General features: G+C 42.3%; 2 protein-coding genes across 10 annotated transcripts in view; one reads left to right on the top strand and one right to left on the bottom strand.

Annotated features, from left to right (window-relative positions):
* LOC128702549 (peroxisomal trans-2-enoyl-CoA reductase) overlaps positions 1-20,651 on the bottom strand; it is a 135,419-nt gene that overhangs the window by 30,120 nt on the left and 84,648 nt on the right. For all 9 annotated transcript variants that reach the window (XM_070105255.1, XM_070105261.1, XM_070105253.1 and 6 more), the window contains 3 exons: positions 18,861-19,021; positions 18,223-18,347; positions 6,512-6,673 (listed from right to left, as the gene is read on the bottom strand). In XM_070105255.1, the coding sequence (XP_069961356.1) occupies positions 6,512-6,673; positions 18,223-18,347; positions 18,861-19,021 (448 nt within the window). The remainder of the gene's footprint in view (positions 1-6,511; positions 6,674-18,222; positions 18,348-18,860; positions 19,022-20,651) is intronic.
* On the top strand, positions 9,047-11,915 carry LOC138855515 (mucin-2-like). Its single transcript, XM_070105231.1, has 2 exons — positions 9,047-9,202; positions 9,261-11,915. The coding sequence occupies exons 1-2, from the start codon at positions 9,047-9,049 to the stop codon at positions 11,913-11,915; spliced, it is 2,811 nt and encodes a 936-aa protein (XP_069961332.1).

Raw genomic sequence — 20,651 nt, 5'->3', positions numbered from 1 at the left:
TGGTTCAGTTAGGGTCTTCATGGCCTCCTTGTTCCTTGTTTTATACTGTGCTGTTCAAGGTTGCTTTGAGCATTATTGCTGTTTGGGAAATTGGGTTGTCCGACTGATCAAACAAGCTGTTACACTGCCTCTATGGTTCATAAGTTAGCCAATCTAGGGACTTGTTTTTGTCAATGGCGTTATAAGATGAGTAGAGTTTAACTGAGCAAATACCGAGCACAACAACACATGCACTTAGAAGCCTATATTACTCTTGCACTTTGAGTACACTTAATCACAGCAAAGAACCAAATAGTACATACCTTAAGAGTATTATGGTGTATAGTATATCATCGAAAGTTCCCATAGTACAATACAGTGGACCCCCGGTTAACGAACTTTTTTCATTCCAGTAGTATGTTCAGGTGCCAGTACTGACTGAATTTGTTCCCATAAGGAATATTGTGAAGCAGATTAGTCCATTTCAGACCCCCAAACATACACGTACAAACGCACTTACATAAATACACTTACATAATTGGTCGCATTTGGAGGTGATCGTTAAGCGGGGGTCCACTGTATATGATTTATGTACAAAATAAATAATGAAAGGTACAATACAAAAGCATAAGCAGCTTAACACCAAGAATTGTGTAAGAGTCTAACTCCTTAATTTATTAACCCTTTCAGGGTCTGTGCCGTAGATCTATGGCTTTACAGTAAGGGTCCAAACCGTAGATCTACGCCATGAGCTCAGCTCACTCTGATAAGCTGTGAGTGGTAAATTTGGGCCTAGATATGAGAGAATACATCTATGTGGTATGTGTGCACCACATAAAACAAATCCTTCAGCACACAGTGATAACGAGAGAAAAAGAATCTGAGACCGTAATTTTCAATTAAAACAGCAACTTTGCAGTGTTTTTTTGTAAGTTTTTTATAGTTGTACAGTGGACCCCCGGTTTGCGATATTAATCCATTCCTTAGAGCTCATCCTAAACCAAAATTATCGAAAAGCGAATCAATTTTCCCCATAAGAAATAATGGAAATCAAATTAATACGTGCAAGACACCCAAAAGTATGAAAAAAAATTTTTTACCACATGAAATATTAAGTTTAATGCACACAAACTGAAGAAGACATGCACAGTTTGTAGTACTCTACTAACAATAGAATACATGACACTTACCTTTAATGAAGATCTGGTGATGATTGATAGGATGGGAGGAGGGGAGAGTGTCGAACTTAGTGTTTAGAAGGGGAATCCCCTTCCATTAGGACTTGAGGTAGCAAGTCCTTTTCCGGGGTTACTTCCCTTCTTCTTTTAATGCCACTAGGACCAGCTTGAGAGTCACTGGACCTCTGTCGCACAACAAATCTGTCCGTAGAGCTCTGTACCTCCCGTTCCTTTATGATTTGTCTAAAATGGGCCACAACATTGTCATTGTAATAGCTGTGTTAGGGTGATTTTCATCCATAAAGGTTTGCAGTTCAACCCACTTTGCACACATTTCCTTAATTTTTGAAGTAGGCACAATGGATTCCACAACTGGCATAGGCTTCTCAGGGTTAGCCCCATTCCCTTCAAAATCTTTCTTAATTTCCATACTAATTCTCACCCTTTTTACCACAGGGTTGGCACTAGAAGCTTTCTTGGGGCCCATGGTGACTTATTTTGCAGAAACAAGCACCAAAAACACTGTGATAATATGGAATGTACCGAATGTATCCTTAGATGTGAGTACACTGGCTGGCTTGTAAACACTGGCACACACAGGGCAGTTCAGGCCACACATGGACATGTCTCAGACGAATCGCGTATACCGGGTTTTTTAATGAGAACCGAGGCAAAATTTTTGCGTTAAAATGTATCGACTACTGGATTTATCGGATACCGATGCCATCGCAAACCGGGGGTCCACTGTATTTGCAATTTCTTGGTCTCATTTGATAGAATGGAAGACATATTACAGAAATAGAGATGATTTTGATTGGTTTTAGTACTGAAAATGGCTTGAAGTTGACCTCAAAGTAGCGGAAATGTTTAATTTTTTCCGATGTTCAAGAGTAAACAAATGACCTCACACGTCTAATACACGCCAGCTGGTGGGTCTAATATATGTTCACAAATGTGCTGATATTATTTATACAATTATTACAATATTGCATGACAGTAAATCTTCTATTTTTTGGTCTGAATAAAAAATCATTATGTGAATAAAAAATCAAAATGGAATTCATTTGTAAAGACTGAAAACCTAACTAATGAACAGAGGAAATATTAGTTTAGTGCCAGGAATGTCTACATTGTTTATTCTGGATCCTATTTTGAAATTGGAATATTTTGAACTTTGCACTAAATTGGCCAAATTACCAATTTCTAATCACTTTATTTTGTAGTTGAAACAGTTGACTTGGTGATTTCTTGTGCTCAATCGATATAATAGAAGTAATACTAGTGAAAAAGCTGAGAATTTGATTGACTGGAATAATGTAATTGGCCTAAAATGGGAGTCTAAGTTGGCAAAATTGCAGATGCATAAATATCGCTGACACATCAAAATTTGCGAGAGCATAATTTCGTCAATTTTCCATCAAATTTCGTACTTTTTGTTTTATTACCTTCAGAAAAAGATTCTCTACCATTTCATAAGAAAAAAATAAAATTATTTTTTGAAAATTCTTGGACACTGGTGTGCACTTTGAAATTTGGCCTCTGGACCCTGAAAGGGTTAAATTGAACTAAATATTACCACCTAGACACCTTTGTTATTAACCCATAAATGGTCCCAGCAGATCTACGTTCACATGTGTAGTGCTACAAAAGTAGATCTACGTTTTTTTTGACATATTTTCAAATATAACAAAAAAAAAAAAAAAGGAAATCAAAGTTTTTTTTACACATTTTCAAATGTAAAAAAAATAAAAATCTACTTTTTTTACATACTTTAAAATGTTGAAAAAACGTAGTAAGGGAGAAAAAGTTAGCATATGAGAAGTTTTTACAAAGTAGAAGTGATGCAAGGAGGGAAGAGTATATGGAGAAAAAGAGAGAGGTTAAGAGAGTGGTGAAGCAATGTAAAAAGAGAGCAAATGAGAGAGTGGGTGAGATGTTATCAACAAATTTTGTTGAAAATAAGAAAAAGTTTTGGAGTGAGATTAACAAGTTAAGAAAGCCTAGAGAACAAATGGATTTGTCAGTTAAAAATAGGAGAGGAGAGTTATTAAATGGAGAGTTAGAGGTATTGGGAAGATGGAAGGAATATTTTGAGGAATTGTTAAATGTTGATGAAGATAGGGAAGCTGTGATTTCGTGTATAGGGCAAGGAGGAATAACATCTTGTAGGAGTGAGGAAGAGCCAGTTGTGAGTGTGGGGGAAGTTCGTGAGGCAGTAGGTAAAATGAAAGGGGGTAAGGCAGCCGGGATTGATGGGATAAAGATAGAAATGTTAAAAGCAGGTGGGGATATAGTTTTGGAGTGGTTGGTGCAATTGTTTAATAAATGTATGGAAGAGGGTAAGGTACCTAGGGATTGGCAGAGAGCATGCATAGTTCCTTTGTATAAAGGCAAAGGGGATAAAAGAGAGTGCAAAAATTATAGGGGGATAAGTCTGTTGAGTGTACCTGGTAAAGTGTATGGTAGTTATAATTGAAAGAATTAAGAGTAAGACGGAGAATAGGATAGCAGATGAACAAGGAGGCTTTAGGAAAGGTAGGGGGTGTGTGGACCAGGTGTTTACAGTGAAACATATAAGTGAACAGTATTTAGATAAGGCTAAAGAGGTCTTTGTGGCATTTATGGATTTGGAAAAGGCGTATGACAGGGTGGATAGGGGGGCAATGTGGCAGATGTTGCAAGTGTATGGTGTAGGAGGTAGGTTACTGAAAGCAGTGAAGAGTTTTTACGAGGATGGTGAGGCTCAAGTTAGAGTATGTAGGAAAGAGGGAAATTTTTTCCCAGTAAAAGTAGGCCTTAGACAAGGATGTGTGATGTCACCGTGGTTGTTTAATATATTTATAGATGGGGTTGTAAGAGAAGTAAATGCGAGGGTCTTGGCAAGAGGCGTGGAGTTGAAAGATAAAGAATCACACACAAAGTGGGAGTTGTCACAGCTGCTCTTTGCTGATGACACTGTGCTCTTGGGAGATTCTGAAGAGAAGTTGCAGAGATTGGTGGATGAATTTGGTAGGGTGTGCAAAAGAAGAAAATTAAAGGTGAATACAGGAAAGAGTAAGGTTATGAGGATAACAAAAAGATTAGGTGATGAAAGATTGAATATCAGATTGGAGGGAGAGAGTATGGAGGAGGTGAACGTATTCAGATATTTGGGAGTGGACGTGTCAGCGGATGGGTCTATGAAAGATGAGGTGAATCATAGAATTGATGAGGGAAAAAGAGTGAGTGGTGCACTTAGGAGTCTGTGGAGACAAAGAACTTTGTCCTTGGAGGCAAAGAGGGGAATGTATGAGAGTATAGTTTTACCAACGCTCTTATATGGGTGTGAAGCGTGGGTGATGAATGTTGCAGCGAGGAGAAGGCTGGAGGCAGTGGAGATGTCATGTCTGAGGGCAATGTGGGGTGTGAATATAATGCAGAGAATTCGTAGTTTGGAAGTTAGGAGGAGGTGCGGGATTACCAAAACTGTTGTCCAGAGGGCTGAGGAAGGGTTGTTGAGGTGGTTCGGACATGTAGAGAGAATGGAGCGAAACAGAATGACTTCAAGAGTGTATCAGTCTGTAGTGGAAGGAAGGCGGGGTAGGGGTCGGCCTAGGAAGGGTTGGAGGGAGGGGGTAAAGGAGGTTTTGTGTGCGAGGGGCTTGGACTTCCAGCAGGCATGCGTGAGCGTGTTTGATAGGAGTGAATGGAGACAAATGGTTTTTAATACTTGACGTGCTGTTGGAGTGTGAGCAAAGTAACATTTATGAAGGGATTCAGGGAAACCGGCAGGCCGGACTTGAGTCCTGGAGATGGGAAGTACAGTGCCTGCACTCTGAAGGAGGGGTGTTAATGTTGCAGTTTAAAAACTGTAGTGTAAAGCACCCTTCTGGAAAGACAGTGATGGAGTGAATGATGGTGAAAGTTTTTCTTTTTCGGGCCACCCTGCCTTGGTGGGAATCGGCCGGTGTGATAATAAAAAAAAAAAAAAAAAAAAATATGTTTGGACCGTTTACGGGTTAAACATCTCAACTTTTATTTCGTTGGTTTGTATTCATCCACTTGTAAGCCAAAGGCACTACTGAGAACCCACATAATATATGGGATAACTGAACTAGAATTAAAGCTGACAAATCTGTAGCAAAAATTAGAAACAGACTAGATGCTAGAGAGGGATCAATAAGTTGACCTTCTAGCTTTCTCTGGGGATCTCTTCAATAATAAATGTCGCATTGTGTAACACCAACGGTATGAAATGTATCGCCACAGTTAACCAGTGTTGGTACTGGAACCACCACCTGTGATACTGGATGTACCACCACAGTTAGCCAGTGTTGGTACTGGAACCACAACCTGTGATACTGGATGTACCACCACAGTTAGCCAGTGTTGGTACTGGAACCATCACCTGTGATACTGGATGTATCACCACAGTCAGCCAGTGTTGGTACTGGAACCACCACCTGTGATACTGGATGCATCACCACAGTTAGCCAGTGTTGGTACTGGAACCACCACCTGTGATACTGGATGCACCACCACAGTTAGCCAGTGTTGGTACTGGAACCACCACCTGTGATACTGGATGCATCACCACAGTCAGCCAGTGTTGGTACTGGAACCACCACCTGTGATACTGGATGCATCACCACAGTTAGCCAGTGTTGGTACTGGAACCACCACCTGTGATACTGGATGTACCACCACAGTTAGCCAGTGTTGGTACTGGAACCACCACCTGTGATACTGGATGCATCACCACAGTCAGCCAGTGTTGGTACTGGAACCACCACCTGTGATACTGGATGTACCACCACAGTCAGCCAGTGTTGGTACTGGAACCACCACCTGTGATACTGGATGCATCACCACAGTCAGCCAGTGTTGGTACTGGAACCACCACCTGTGATACTGGATGTACCACCACAGTCAGCCAGTGTTGGTACTGGAACCACCACCTGTGATACTGGATGCATCACCACAGTCAGCCAGTTTTGGTACTGGAACCACCACCTGTGATACTGGATGCATCACCACAGTTTGCCAGTGTTGGTACTGGAACCACTATCAGTGACATGAATCACCATAATTTAACTGGGTATTTGTGAATCAGTTGGATATTTGAGAAGCAAGTAAAAATATCGGAATACCATGGAAGCGAAAAAATAAAAAAATAATTCACATGAAAGTGGGGAAACTGAGAGTAAACAAACCTGATGCAAGGAAGGAGAGGGTAGCTCCAGTTCCTTGAATCTAGAACACTTCACCAGATACTAGTTATGATGCCACAAAATGAATGTGAAAACTATAAATTTTGATGAATGTTAGACCATTTTCAAGATATGTATTATGGTTAAATTACCCAAATTACTAACTTCCTGTGGTGTTCCAAGCCTTTTTGCTGGAATGCCAGCACGACCTCTTTCAAAGATGCTATCGTCGCCATAGTTCGCTGCTGCTGTTGGAGAGTATATGGAGCTTCCTGGAGCCACACAGTTGATTCGTACTCCATCAGCAGCCCATTCTACTGCAAGAGACTGAATTAAGGTGTTAAAATGAATCTGATGCATTTTAAAATTAAGAACTATAAATGTACAGAACTAATAAACCATCATGAAATAAATTGTATATGACATGGCATGTGTCTGGTTACACCAATGTGTATGATGTATAGCATACACAGTGGACTCCCAGTTTACGATATTTTTTCATTCCAGAAGTATGTTCAGGTGCCAGTACTGACCGAATTTGTTCCCATAAGAAATATTGTGAATTAGATTAGTCCATTTCAGACCCCCAAACATACACATACAAACGCACATACACATACAAACGCACTTTCATAATTGGTCGCATTGGGAGCTGATCGTAAACCAGGGGTCCACTGTACTTGATTTTTTCCTGCCTTCAATTTGTTTATGTCCCACTTCGGACATCAACAAAAAAAGAGTTTGCCACGAGTTCCAGGCCATTGTGGATAAATGCCTCTGCAGAAGTTTTGAAACAGTGGCAAGGGTACAACACAACTTGACTGGGAGTGAAAACTGACATGTTTCATATGCTGGAGACAACAGTGACAGAGAGGAATTGTGTTTTGTAGAGAATTTTTGTAGAGAATTTTTGTAGAGAATTTTTGTAGAGAATTTTTGTAGAGAATTTTTGTAGAGAATTTTTGTAGAGAATTTTGTAGAGAATTTTGTAGAGAATTTCTCTGATTCTGAAGATAATGAAGTAAATGACAACAGAAATGTAAGTAACGTCAGTGGAAACCCAAGATTTAGCAGTGGTGTCCACGTCTGGCCTAGGTAGACAAGGACAGGTCTATATTCATCAAAGTGATAGTGAAATTAGCAATATGAGTGATGGCAATGGAACATGAATGGGATTACTATGAGACACTGCTGACCCTCTGTGCATCCGATGTCACACAAAGGGTCTAGTAATGCACTGTATGTACTTGAAATATTCTATGGTGACATAACTAGAAATATTAGTGATGCGGGAGAAGGTAGTTAAAGATATTCTGTAGAAGATGAGTAATATTGTAGAAAATACTGTAGTGTCACCACCTACTTTGTTACAAACATGTGACATCGTAAGTAACACCACAAGCTGGCATCACGAGCTGTGACACCACGAGCTGTGACACCACAAGCTGGCACCACGAGCTGTGACACCACGAGCTGTGACACCACAAGCTGTGACACCATGAGCTGTACAACACCACAAGCTGTGACACAAGCTGTGACACCACAAGCTGTAACACCACAAGCTGTGACACCACAAGCTGTAACACCACAAGCTGTGACACCACAAGCTGTGACACCATGAGCTGTGACACCACAAGCTGTGACACCATGAGCTGTACAACACCACAAGCTGGCACCACGAGCTGTGACACCACAAGCTGTGACACCACAAGCTGGCACCACGAGCTGTGACACCACGAGCTGTGACACCACAAGCTGGCACCACGAGCTGTGACACCACGAGCTGTGACACCACAAGCTGTGACACCATGAGCTGTACAACACCACAAGCTGGCACCACGAGCTGTGACACCACAAGCTGTGACACCACAAGCTGGCACCACGAGCTGTGACACCACGAGCTGGCACCACGAGCTGTGACACCACGAGCTGTGACACCACAAGCTGGCACCACGAGCTGTGACACCACAAGCTGTGACACCATGAGCTGTACAACACCACAAGCTGGCACCACGAGCTGTGACACCACGAGCTGTGACACCACAAGCTGGCACCACGAGCTGTGACACCACGAGCTGTGACACCACAAGCTGGCACCACGAGCTGTGACACCACGAGCTGTGACACCACAAGCTGTGACACCATGAGCTGTACAACACCACAAGCTGGCACCACGAGCTGTGACACCACAAGCTGTGACACCACAAGCTGGCACCACGAGCTGTGACACCACGAGCTGGCACCACGAGCTGTGACACCACGAGCTGTGACACCACAAGCTGGCACCACGAGCTGTGACACCACAAGCTGTGACACCATGAGCTGTACAACACCACAAGCTGTGACACAAGCTGTGACACCACGAGCTGTGACACCACGAGCTGTGACACCACAAGCTGTGACACCACAAGCTGGCACCACGAGCTGTGACACCACGAGCTGTGACACCACAAGCTGTGACACCATGAGCTGTACAACACCACAAGCTGGCACCACGAGCTGTGACACCACGAGCTGTGACACCACGAGCTGTGACACCACAAGCTGTGACACCACAAGCTGGCACCACGAGCTGTGACACCACAAGCTGTAACACCACAAGCTGTGACACCACGAGCTGTGACACCACGAGCTGTGACACCACAAGCTGTGACACCACAAGCTGGCACCACGAGCTGTGACACCACAAGCTGTGACACCATGAGCTGTACAACACCACAAGCTGTGACACAAGCTGTGACACCACAAGCTGTAACACCACAAGCTGTGACACCACAAGCTGTAACACCACAAGCTGTGACACCACAAGCTGTGACACCACAAGCTGTGACACCACAAGCTGTGACACCACAAGCTGTAACACCACAAGCTGTGACACCACAAGCTGTAACACCACAAGTTGTAACACCACAAGCTGGCACCACGAGCTGTGACACCACAAGCTGTGACACCACAAGCTGTGACACAAGCTGTGACACCACAAGCTGTAACACCACAAGCTGTAACACCACAAGCTGTGACACCACAAGCTGTGACACCACAAGCTGTAACACCACAAGCTGTAATGCCACAAGCTGTGACATCACAAGCTGTAACACCACAAGCTGTAATGCCACAAGCTGTGACACCACAAGCTGTAACACCACAAGCTGTGACACCACAAGCTGTAACACCACAAGCTGTGACACCACAAGCTGTGACACCACAAGCTGTAACACCACAAGCTGTGACACCACAAGCTGTGACACCACAAGCTGTAACACCACAAGCTGTAATGCCACAAGCTGTGACACCACAAGCTGTGACACCACAAGCTGTGACATCACAAGCTGTAACACCACAAGCTGTGACACCACAAGCTGTAACACCACAAGTTGTAACACCACAAGCTGTGACACCACAAGCTGTGACACCACAAGCTGTGACACCACAAGCTCTAACACCACAAGTTGTAACACCACAAGCTGTGACACCACAAGCTGTAACACCACAAGCTGTGACACCACAAGCTGTGACACCACAAGCTGTAACACCACGAGCTGTGACACCACAAGCTGTAACACCACAAGCTGTGACACCACAAGCTGTAACACCACAAGCTGTGACACCACAAGCTGTGACACCACAAGCTGTAACACCACAAGCTGTAATGCCACAAGCTGTGACACCACAAGCTGTGACATCACAAGCTGTAACACCACAAGCTGTGACACCACAAGCTGTGACACCACAAGTTGTAACACCACAAGCTGTGACACCACAAGCTGTGACACCACAAGCTGTGACACCACAAGCTGTAACACCACAAGTTGTAACACCACAAGCTGTGACACCACAAGCTGTGACACCACAAGCTGTGACACCACAAGCTGTAACACCACAAGCTGTGACACCACAAGCTGTAACACCACAAGCTGTGACACCACAAGCTGTGACACCACAAGCTGTAACACCACAAGCTGTAATGCCACAAGCTGTGACACCACAAGCTGTGACACCACAAGCTGTGACATCACAAGCTGTAACACCACAAGCTGTGACACCACAAGCTGTGACACCACAAGTTGTAACACCACAAGCTGTGACACCACAAGCTGTGACACCACAAGCTGTAACACCACAAGTTGTAACACCACAAGCTGTGACACCACAAGCTGTGACACCACAAGCTGTAACACCACAAGCTGTGACACCACAAGCTGTGACACCACAAGCTGTAACACCACAAGCTGTAACACCACAAGCTGTGACACCACAAGCTGTGACACCACAAGCTGTAACACCACAAGCTGTAATGGCACAAGCTGTGACACCACAAGCTGTGACACCACAAGCTGTGACATCACAAGCTGTAACACCACAAGCTGTGACACCACAAGCTGTAACACCACAAGCTGTGACACCACAAGCTGTGACACCACAAGCTGTAACACCACGAGCTGTGACACCACAAGCTGTAACACCACAAGCTGTGACACCACAAGCTGTAACACCACAAGCTGTGACACCACAAGCTGTGACACCACAAGCTGTAACACCACAAGCTGTAATGCCACAAGCTGTGACACCACAAGCTGTGACACCACAAGCTGTGACATCACAAGCTGTAACACCACAAGCTGTGACACCACAAGCTGTGACACCACAAGTTGTAACACCACAAGCTGTGACACCAGAAGCTGTGACACCACAAGCTGTGACACCACAAGCTGTAACACCACAAGTTGTAACACCACAAGCTGTGACACCACAAGCTGTGACACCACAAGCTGTGACACCACAAGCTGTGACACCACAAGCTGTAACACCACAAGCTGTGACACCACAAGCTGTAACACCACAAGCTGTGACACCACAAGCTGTGACACCACAAGCTGTAACACCACAAGCTGTAATGCCACAAGCTGTGACACCACAAGCTGTGACACCACAAGCTGTGACATCACAAGCTGTAACACCACAAGCTGTGACACCACAAGCTGTGACACCACAAGTTGTAACACCACAAGCTGTGACACCACAAGCTGTGACACCACAAGCTGTAACACCACAAGTTGTAACACCACAAGCTGTGACACCACAAGCTGTGACACCACAAGCTGTAACACCACAAGCTGTGACACCACAAGCTGTGACACCACAAGCTGTAACACCACAAGCTGTAACACCACAAGCTGTGACACCACAAGCTGTGACACCACAAGCTGTAACACCACAAGCTGTAATGGCACAAGCTGTGACACCACAAGCTGTGACATCACAAGCTGTAACACCACAAGCTGTGACACCACAAGCTGTAACACCACAAGTTGTAACACCACAAGCTGTGACACCACAAGCTGTGACACCACAAGCTGTGACACCACAAACTGTAACACCACAAGTTGTAACACCACAAGCTGTGACACCACAAGCTGTGACACCACAAGCTGTAACACCACAAGCTGTGACACCACAAGCTGTGACACCACAAGCTGTAACACCACAAGCTGTGACACCACAAGCTGTGACATCACAAGCTGTAACACCACAAGCTGTGACACCAGTTTCTTATGACAGATGTGTTTAAAGGCATTTTAGCACGTCAAACAAATTCCAGGACATAATTGGAGACAGAACTATATACAGAAGACGAGGTAATTATGAATGGTTTACTGATTAAAAATAGCTTGAAATCGAACTCAAAGTAGCAGAAATGTTCAATTTTTGACAATGTTGAAGAGTAAACAAAGCACGTCATGTGTCCAATACACATCAACTGGCGGGTCTAACATGCACTCACAAATGCGCTGATATTATTTATACAATTATTACAATTATGCAGTAGTCTGAATAACTGTATATCACCTATTTTTTGTGTGAATAAAAATTCAAAATGAAACTCAAGAATAATATAACAGGGGCCTGGAGATGTTACTGATGAACTGAGAAAATGTTATTTTAGTGGCAGAAATGTCTGCATTGTTTATTCTAAACCCAACTTTGAAATTGGCCTTCCTTAAATTTTGTGAGAAACTGACCAAATTAGTAATTTCTGATCACTTTTTTTGTGTAGTTGAAATAGGTAAATGGGTAGTTTCTTGTACTCATTCGATAGAATAAAAGGAGTTCTAGTGAAATAGCTATGAGTTTGGTCAAGTGGAACAAAGCAATTGGCCGAAAATAGGGCTCAAAGTGGGCGAATCGCCAATGCAAACATATTGCCGAGACTATTAACTTAGTGAGAGCGTAATTCTGTAAGTTTTCCATCAAATTTCGAACTTTTAGTTTCATTACTTTCAGAAGATTATCATTTCATGATATTTTTTATTTTTAAATTCTTTACACTATGAGCAAGTCTGTGAGCATGGGTCTTGACACTAAAAAGGTTAATTTACATATTCCTTGAATTTATTCATTTATATTCCCTCTTCTCCTTTCATAACTGGCCTGGTGGCTAAAGCTCCCGCTTCACACACGGAGGGCCCGGGTTCGATTCCCGGCGGGTGGAAACATTTTGACACGTTTCCTTACACCTGTTGTCCTGTTCACCTAGCAGCAAATAGGTACCTGGGTGTTAGTCGACTGGTGTGGGTCGCATCCTGGGGGACAAGATTAAGGACCCCAATGGAAATAAGTTAGACAGTCCTCGATGACGCACTGACTTTCTTGGGTTATCCTGGGTGGCTAATCCTCCGGGGTTAAAAATCCGAACGAAATCTTATCTTATCTTGCTGCCCCCTTCCTTAGCTCTAACTCTCTCAGCTACCCCTGACCCAATCCCATTTATTTCTCCCCAATGAAACTCTCCTACCAAACCTACACATGAAAATCAATTCTTATGAAAACAAAAGACTTGGCAGGAGCTGCAACATTCCCCCGATGAAAAGCGGGGGCGCCACGAGTACATTCAGAGACAACACAATAAGTGTCTGGGGCCCAAGACTCAAGTGCCTCCCAGCATACATGAGGGGGATTACCAATAGACCCCTGGCTGTCTACAAGAAGGCACTGGACAGGCACCTAAAGTCAGTACCTGACCAACCAGGCTGTAATTCGTACTTCAGTTTGTGTGGGGCTGGCAGTAATAGCCTGGTTGATCAGGCTGTGATCCACCATAACATTAGCAATCATCTCTTTCTCATCATCTGTGCTACATCTCAGTTTTATGAAGTTCTTATTATTTATAGAAATTTATTGTATATATTTTGGTAGAGTTACCGACAACATGTAAAGTAAAAGGACACAAGTGCAACTAATGTGACATTTTATTGTGGCAACGTTTCGCTCTCCAGGAGCTTTGTCAAGCGTAATGGCTTGACAAAGCTCCTGGAGAGCGAAACGTTGCCACAATAAAATGTCACATTAGTTGCACTAGTGTCCTTTTACTTTACACTTAGAAATTTATGCAGAAAAAGGGGTTACTAGCCTACTGCTCCCAACATTTGAGTCCAAACTTATGAAACGCTTACAGAGGAAAGTTCCTTTCTCCACTTCCCCCATGGAGATAAAAGGAAATAGATAAGAACAAGAACCCTTGTCTGTCACAACCCCAAGTCCGGAGGTGTCTCCTGGTGTCGCAAAAATTAAAAAAAAAATTATTATTTCTTATGAAATGATAGAGAATCTATTCCCGATTATAATGACACCAAAAGAACTAAATTTGAAGGAAAACTGATGGAATTACGCTCTTGTGAAGTTAGCAGCCTCGGCGATATTTACGAATTGGCGATTTCGCCCACTTTGAGCCATGTTTTCAGCTAATTCCTTTGTTCCAGTTGACCAAACTCATAGCTATTTCTTTAGAACTCCATTTTTTCTATTGACTGAGTACAAGAAACTGCCCATTTACCGATTTCAACTACCCAATAACGTCGTCAGAAATTTGCAATTTGGCCAATTTCACAAAAATTAGAAACATATGACAATTTCAAAATAGGGTCCAGAATGAACAATGGACATTCCTGGCTCTAAAATAACATTTTCTTTGTTCATCAGTCACATCTAGGCCCCTCTGATATTACTCTTGGTTTCTATTTTGAAATTTTATTCAAACAAAAAATAGAAGATTTACTATTATGCAGACTACTGCAATACTGTAATAATTGTATAAATAACATCAACCCATTCATGACTGCATATTAGAATGGCTAGTTGGAGATTTATTGGACAATGACATCATTTGTTTACTTTTGAACATTGGCAAAAATCAAACATTTCCCCTACTTTGAGCTCCATTTCCAGGTTCTTTTTATAGTAAAACCAACGAAAATCACCCCCATGTCTATAATATGTTTTCCATTCTATCAAATGAGACCAAGAAAATGAAAATACAACCATAAATACTATACAAAAATAGACCACAAAGTCGGCATTTTAATTAAAAAAACGGTCAGAGTTTTTTTTCCTCATTATGCACTGCGTGCTGCAGGATTTTTTTTATATGGTGCACACTGAATACACAGACCCATTCTCTCACATGTGGGCCTACCAGCTTTCTCCTGCTTGATTTGAAGCTGCTAGAATTTATGAGTACATATACGTCGAACACGGTGGCTCATAAGACATATATATACGACCGAAACAATCAAAGGGTTAAGAAAAAGAGAAGAAAAATTAGACAGGTGTGTATACCTATACTTCTTTCAATAAAGCGGCTGTATCCCACCAAGGCGGGGTGACAAAAAAGGAAAACCAAAAGTTTCTCCTTTTAAATTTAGTAATACATACAGGAGAAGGGGTTATTAGCCCCTTGCTCGCAGCATTTTAGTTGCCTCTTACACAACGCATGGCTTACGGAAGAAGAATTCTGTTCCACTTCACCATGGAGATGAGAGGAAATAAACAAGAACAACAATTAGAGGCACGTGTATATATATATAAGCTTGTACAGTGGATCCTCAACCAGCGATGGCATCGATTAACGATAAATCTGACTAGCGATACATTTTAACGCAAAAATTTTGCCTCGACTAGCGCTTAAAAACCTGACCAACGCTATTCGTTCCGTTCAAGACGCGTCCACTTTGGCCTGAGCACGCCCCACTTGTCCCCTGGGTGCCAAGCAGGACGTACATTACTCAGGAGGAAAAGGCACTCCCAGGACATAAGCCTATGAAAGACAGGCTTACTCTGTTGATGTGTGCCAATGCTAGTGGTGATTGCAAAGTGAAACCTTTATTGGTGTATCACTCTGAAACTCCCAGTGTGTTCAGGAAAAACAATGTCGTCAAGGCAAATTTGTGTGTGCTGTGGAGGGCAAACAGTAAGGCATGGGTCACTAGGGACTTTTTCTATGACTGGTTACACCATGCATTTGCCCCCAATGTGAAAAATTACCTAATTGAAAAGAAATTAGACCTTAAGTGCCTCCTGGTATTAGACAATGCTCCTGGTCATCCTTCAGACTTGGCAGAGCGACTTTCTAGGGACATGAGCTTCATTAAGGTGAAGTTTTTGCCTCCTAATACCACTCCTCTCCTACAGCCCATGGACCAACAGGTCATTTCCAACTTCAAGAAACTGTACACAAAAGCTATGTTTGAAAGGTGCTTTGTAGTGACCTCAGAAACTCAACTGACTCTAAGAGAGTTTTGGAAGGATCACTTTAATATCCTCAATTGTGTAAACATTATAGGTAAGGCTTGGGAGGGAGTGACTAAGAGGACCTTGAACTCTGCTTGGAAAAAACTGTGGCCAGAATGTGTAGACAAAAGGGATTTTGAACGGTTTGAGGCTAACCCTGAGAATCCTATGCCAGTTGAGGAATCAATTGTGGCATTGGGGAAGTCCTTGGGGTTGGAGGTTAGTGAGGAGGATGTGGAAGAGTTGGTGGAGGAGGACAATGAAGAACTAACCACTGATGAGCTGCTAGATCATCTTCAACAGCAAGAGGCCAGACCTGAGGAAACTGCTTCGGAGGAGGGAAGAGAGAAATTGAAGAAGTTGCCTACTTCTAAGATTAAGGAAATATGTGCAAAGTGGCTTGAAGTGCAAACCTTTATTGATGAAAATCACCCTGACACAGCTACTACAAGCCGTGTTGGCAACCTGTACACTGACAATGTTGTGAACCACTTTAGGAAAGTCATAAAGGAACGAGAGGTACAGGTCTCTATGGACAGACATGTTGTGCAACAGAAGTCCAGTGACTCTGAAGCTGGTCCTAGTGGCATTAAAAGAACAAGGAAACTAACCCCAGAAAAAGACTTGCTACCTCAAGTGCTAATGGAAGGGGATTCCCCTTCTAAACACTAAGAAGATCAATGCTCTCCCCTCCTCCCATCCCATCAATCATCACCAGATCTTCAATAAAGGTAAGTGCCATGTAACTGTGCATGTCTTCTTCAGTTTGTGTGTATTAAAATTAATATTTCATATGGTAAAATTTTTGTTTTCAATACTTTGGGGTGTCTTGCACGGATTAATTTGATTTCCATTATTTCTTATGGGGAAAATTAACTTGACTAACGATTATTTCGATTAACGATGAGCTCTCAGGAACGGATTAATATCGCTGGTTGAGGGTCCACTGTACATGCATGTGTGGTGTGACGTAGGTGTAAGTAGAGTTGGCAAGACGCACCTGTTTTCTTGCTCGTGAGAAATGACGCCAACAATTTTATCATTGTGTAAAACAATTACAGGTTTCTGTTTCACATGCATCTGGGTGCTGGGTGGTTGGTGTCTACCATCCACTTACAGTAACATTCTTAAATGTTAATCATTAGCAAAAAAGCCTAAATATTTTTACTTTACAAAAACTAAGCCTGTTGAATATACCTGGCAACCTGTATGGTAATTATTGAAAGAATTATGAGTAAGACAGTGAGCAGGATTGCAGATGAAGAAGGCTTTAGGAAGGGTAGGGGATTTGTAGACTAAATGTTTACATAGTGAAGCACTTAGGTGAACAGCATTTGGAATAGGGTAGAGTTCTGTTGCATTTATGGATTTGTAAAGGACATATGATAGGGTGGATAGGGAAGCAATGTGACACCAGATGTTGTAAGTGTATGGAATAGGTGGTAGGTTCCTGAAAGCAGTTAAGAGTTTTTACAAGGACAGTGAGGCTCAGGTTAGAGTATGTAGGAGAGAGGGAGATTATTTCCCAGTAAAAGTAGGCCTTAGGCAGGGCTGAGTGATGTCACCATGGCTGTTCAGTATATTTATAGATAGGATTGTAAGAGAAGTGACTGTTCGGGTGTTGGCAAGAGGTGTGAGATGGATTAAAAAAAGTCTTTCACAAAGAAGGAATTCTCATATATGCTTTTTGCTGATGACACGGTGCTTTTGGGAGATTCTGAAGAGAAGTTACAGTTTGGTGGACGAATTTGGGAGAGTATGTAAAAGAAGGAAATTAAAAATGAACCTAGGAAAGAGCATGGTAATGAAGATAACAAAACTTTAGGAAATGAAAGACCGGATACCATATTAGAGGGAGTATGAAGGAAGTGACGTGTTCAGATATTTGGAAGTGAACTTGTCAGCAGATGGATCTATGAAAGACAAGGTGAACCATAGAATTAACAAGGGGAAAAAAGTGAGTGGTACACTGAAGAGTCTGTGGAGATGAAGAATGTTATCCATGGAAGCAGAGAGGAGTATGTTTAAGAGTATAGTGGTACCAACACTCTTATATGGGTGTGAACATTGGGTGGTGAATGTTGCATCAAGAAAAAGGCTGGAGGTAGTGGAGATGTCATGTCTGAGGGCAATGTTGCGGTTTTTTAACTATAGTATCTGCATGCCTCTGGCAAGATAGTGATGGAGTGAGTGATGATGGAAATGTTTCTTCTTCTTTTTTTTTTTTTGCATCACCCTGCATCGGTGGCAAACAGCCGATGTTAAAGAATGAAGCAATAAAAACATTTTTGATAAATATTGAGGAGAAATACCTTAGTTAAGTTGTCAACCCCTGCACGTGCTGCTCCTGTATGAGCCATCATCGGGAGGCCACGGAACATGTCAGCAATGATGTTAACAATAACACCACCATTGTCCTTCATCCACTGGTCATATACTGACGAAACAAACAGTTTAGATCCATTAATATCTATTCTCTTTACTAAATTTAGTGGGAAGTGCTAAATCAATAGGGGGTCATGTAGCACCTGGGGAATGGGAGGTAATCAGGATCAATCCAAGGGAAAAAATTATTAAATTCATTTGATCAAAATCCCTCACTAGAATCAAGGAACCTCCCTAGACGGGATCCACATCCTCAGTATGGTAATCCTTGAAACTGGAGGTATATACAGTGGACCCCCGGTTAACGAACTTTTTTCATTCCAGTAGTATGTTCAGGTGCCAGTACTGACCGAATTTGTTCCCATAAGGAATATTGTGAAGTAGATTAGTCCATTTCAGACTCCCAAACATACACGTACAAACGCACTTACATAAATACACTTACATAATTGGTCGCATTTGGAGGTGATCGTTAAGCGGGGGTCCACTGTACAAAACTCTGATTATCATAATTTTTTTTCAACGTAGCACGTAAGTTGAAAGTGTTATTAATAAACAAACATACCTTCTTTGCACATTAGAAAAGTACCAGTAAGGTTGGTCTCCACCACAGCATTCCAGCCCTTGAGGTTCATGTGTGCTACTGGAGACGGAAACTGACCGCCACCATTATTTACAAGATGGTCTATTCTGCCAAGTTCACGCAGTGTTGACACAACCAAATTCCTGTTGAATGAAAATTGTCTTTGCAGTTTAATAACAATATAGAATATGCAACTAAATATTGTACACAAACTGATAAACAGATTCAGAATGTATGTAGGAACCCTTTGGAGTAATGGTTGCATGACGCATATATTATGCAGTGACTCACGAAATTGTAATGACATAATTGCAAACAAACCATACCCCGGCCGGGATTGAACCCGCGGTCATTACGATTTCGTGAGTCATGTTGACGGCAGTGAAGGGACTTGAGCTAGAGTTCGTCACGGCCATGCTAGCTGGAGATTCGTCTGTAAAAACTTGCATTTGTGGTCACAGTGGTGGCTGTGCTAACCTTCCTATGGTGTAGAAATATACCTAGTTGAACGAATCTTATTGTGGCTAGCTGGTCTAGTGGCTAACGCGACGGGCTGGAGTTTTGAGACTCTCTGACCGCGGGTTCAATCCCGGCCGGGGTGTGGTTTATATTATGCAGTGCCTGCTATTGAAGTATGTCAACCTCCTGTCAAACCATGACCACAAAATAAGTTGTCTCTTGCACTTTATTACATCCTTTAAATATCTAAGAAGTGATTATCGTACAATCTTAAGGGTTTCATTTATTAAATTACCCCAAGACTCGTGGATGGCAACCTCCAGATATAGGACTGGACTGATATAATCCTTTCCCTCAATCTTTCTTTATCACAGCCCAAAGGTTCTCACTGGGTTTAAGTCTGGGGAATTTCCCAGCCAGTCAATTAAGAAGGGTCTTGTATAAAAATCTTTGCACCCCACTGTATGAAACATTTGGGCAAATGATCACAGAACATTACTAGGAATGTTAATACAGCTCACATTAGTGGGCATGTTTTCTATGCTTCCCTTGATATGCTTTTGGTGTGGTTATATCAACATTTTTCTCAAGGAACTGACACAACCAGGTCCTACCTGAATGCTCACACAAGTACATAGCTTTTACTCTTTCCTTGGTTTGATTGCTTGCTTTATGTAATCGAATAAGCAAACAAAAGCAAAATAAATTTTATTTCCTTGTGCAGTATAAAAACTGTAGTTTATGTGTAATAAAATATTGTTAAGCACACGAGAGAGCCACCAGCATGCGTGTACATTTCAGGCAGACTAATTTCAATGCTTACACACTACTTCGGACTAGACATAGGTATTTAGTGGTACAATTTTAAGTACAGCCTCTCTTCACTTAGCGACATACTTGTTTACCGATGACTCGGACTTACGACGGGCTCTCTGACCAGTATGCATACCTAAATAATGTATATTAGAGCTGATTTCTTCTATTCTGTTTATTACAGTATACAGTACACTACTGTATAAACATTTAACCCTTTCAGGGTTTCGGCCGTACTAGTACGGCTTACGAGCCAGGGTTTTTGACGTACTAGTACACCTAAATTCTAGCGCCCTCAAATCTAGTGAGAGAAGGCTGGTAGGCCTACATATGAAAGAATGAGTCTATGTGGTCAGTGTGCGTGGTATAAAAAAAACCCTGCAGCACACAGTGCGTAATGAGAAAAAAAAAACTTTGACCATGTTTTTGGATTATAACAGCGACTTTGCACTGTATTTTCATATGGTATTTATTGTTGTATTCTAGTTTTCCTGGTCTCAT

This window comes from Cherax quadricarinatus, chromosome 98, assembly GCF_038502225.1.
Source record: "Cherax quadricarinatus isolate ZL_2023a chromosome 98, ASM3850222v1, whole genome shotgun sequence".
NCBI lineage: Eukaryota > Metazoa > Arthropoda > Malacostraca > Decapoda > Parastacidae > Cherax > Cherax quadricarinatus.
The sequence above is the reverse complement of the archived record's forward strand: the minus strand, read 5'-3'. Positions and strand labels throughout refer to the sequence as shown.

Excerpts from the sequence above, each read along its gene's own strand:
- LOC138855515 (XM_070105231.1), top strand. The coding sequence starts at position 9,047 with ATGAGCTGTACAACACCACAAGCTGTGACACAAGCTGTGACACCACAA. Across the intron at positions 9,203-9,260 it reads AAGCTGTGACACCACAAGCT|CTGGCACCACGAGCTGTGAC; the intron begins GTAACACCACAA and ends TAACACCACAAG.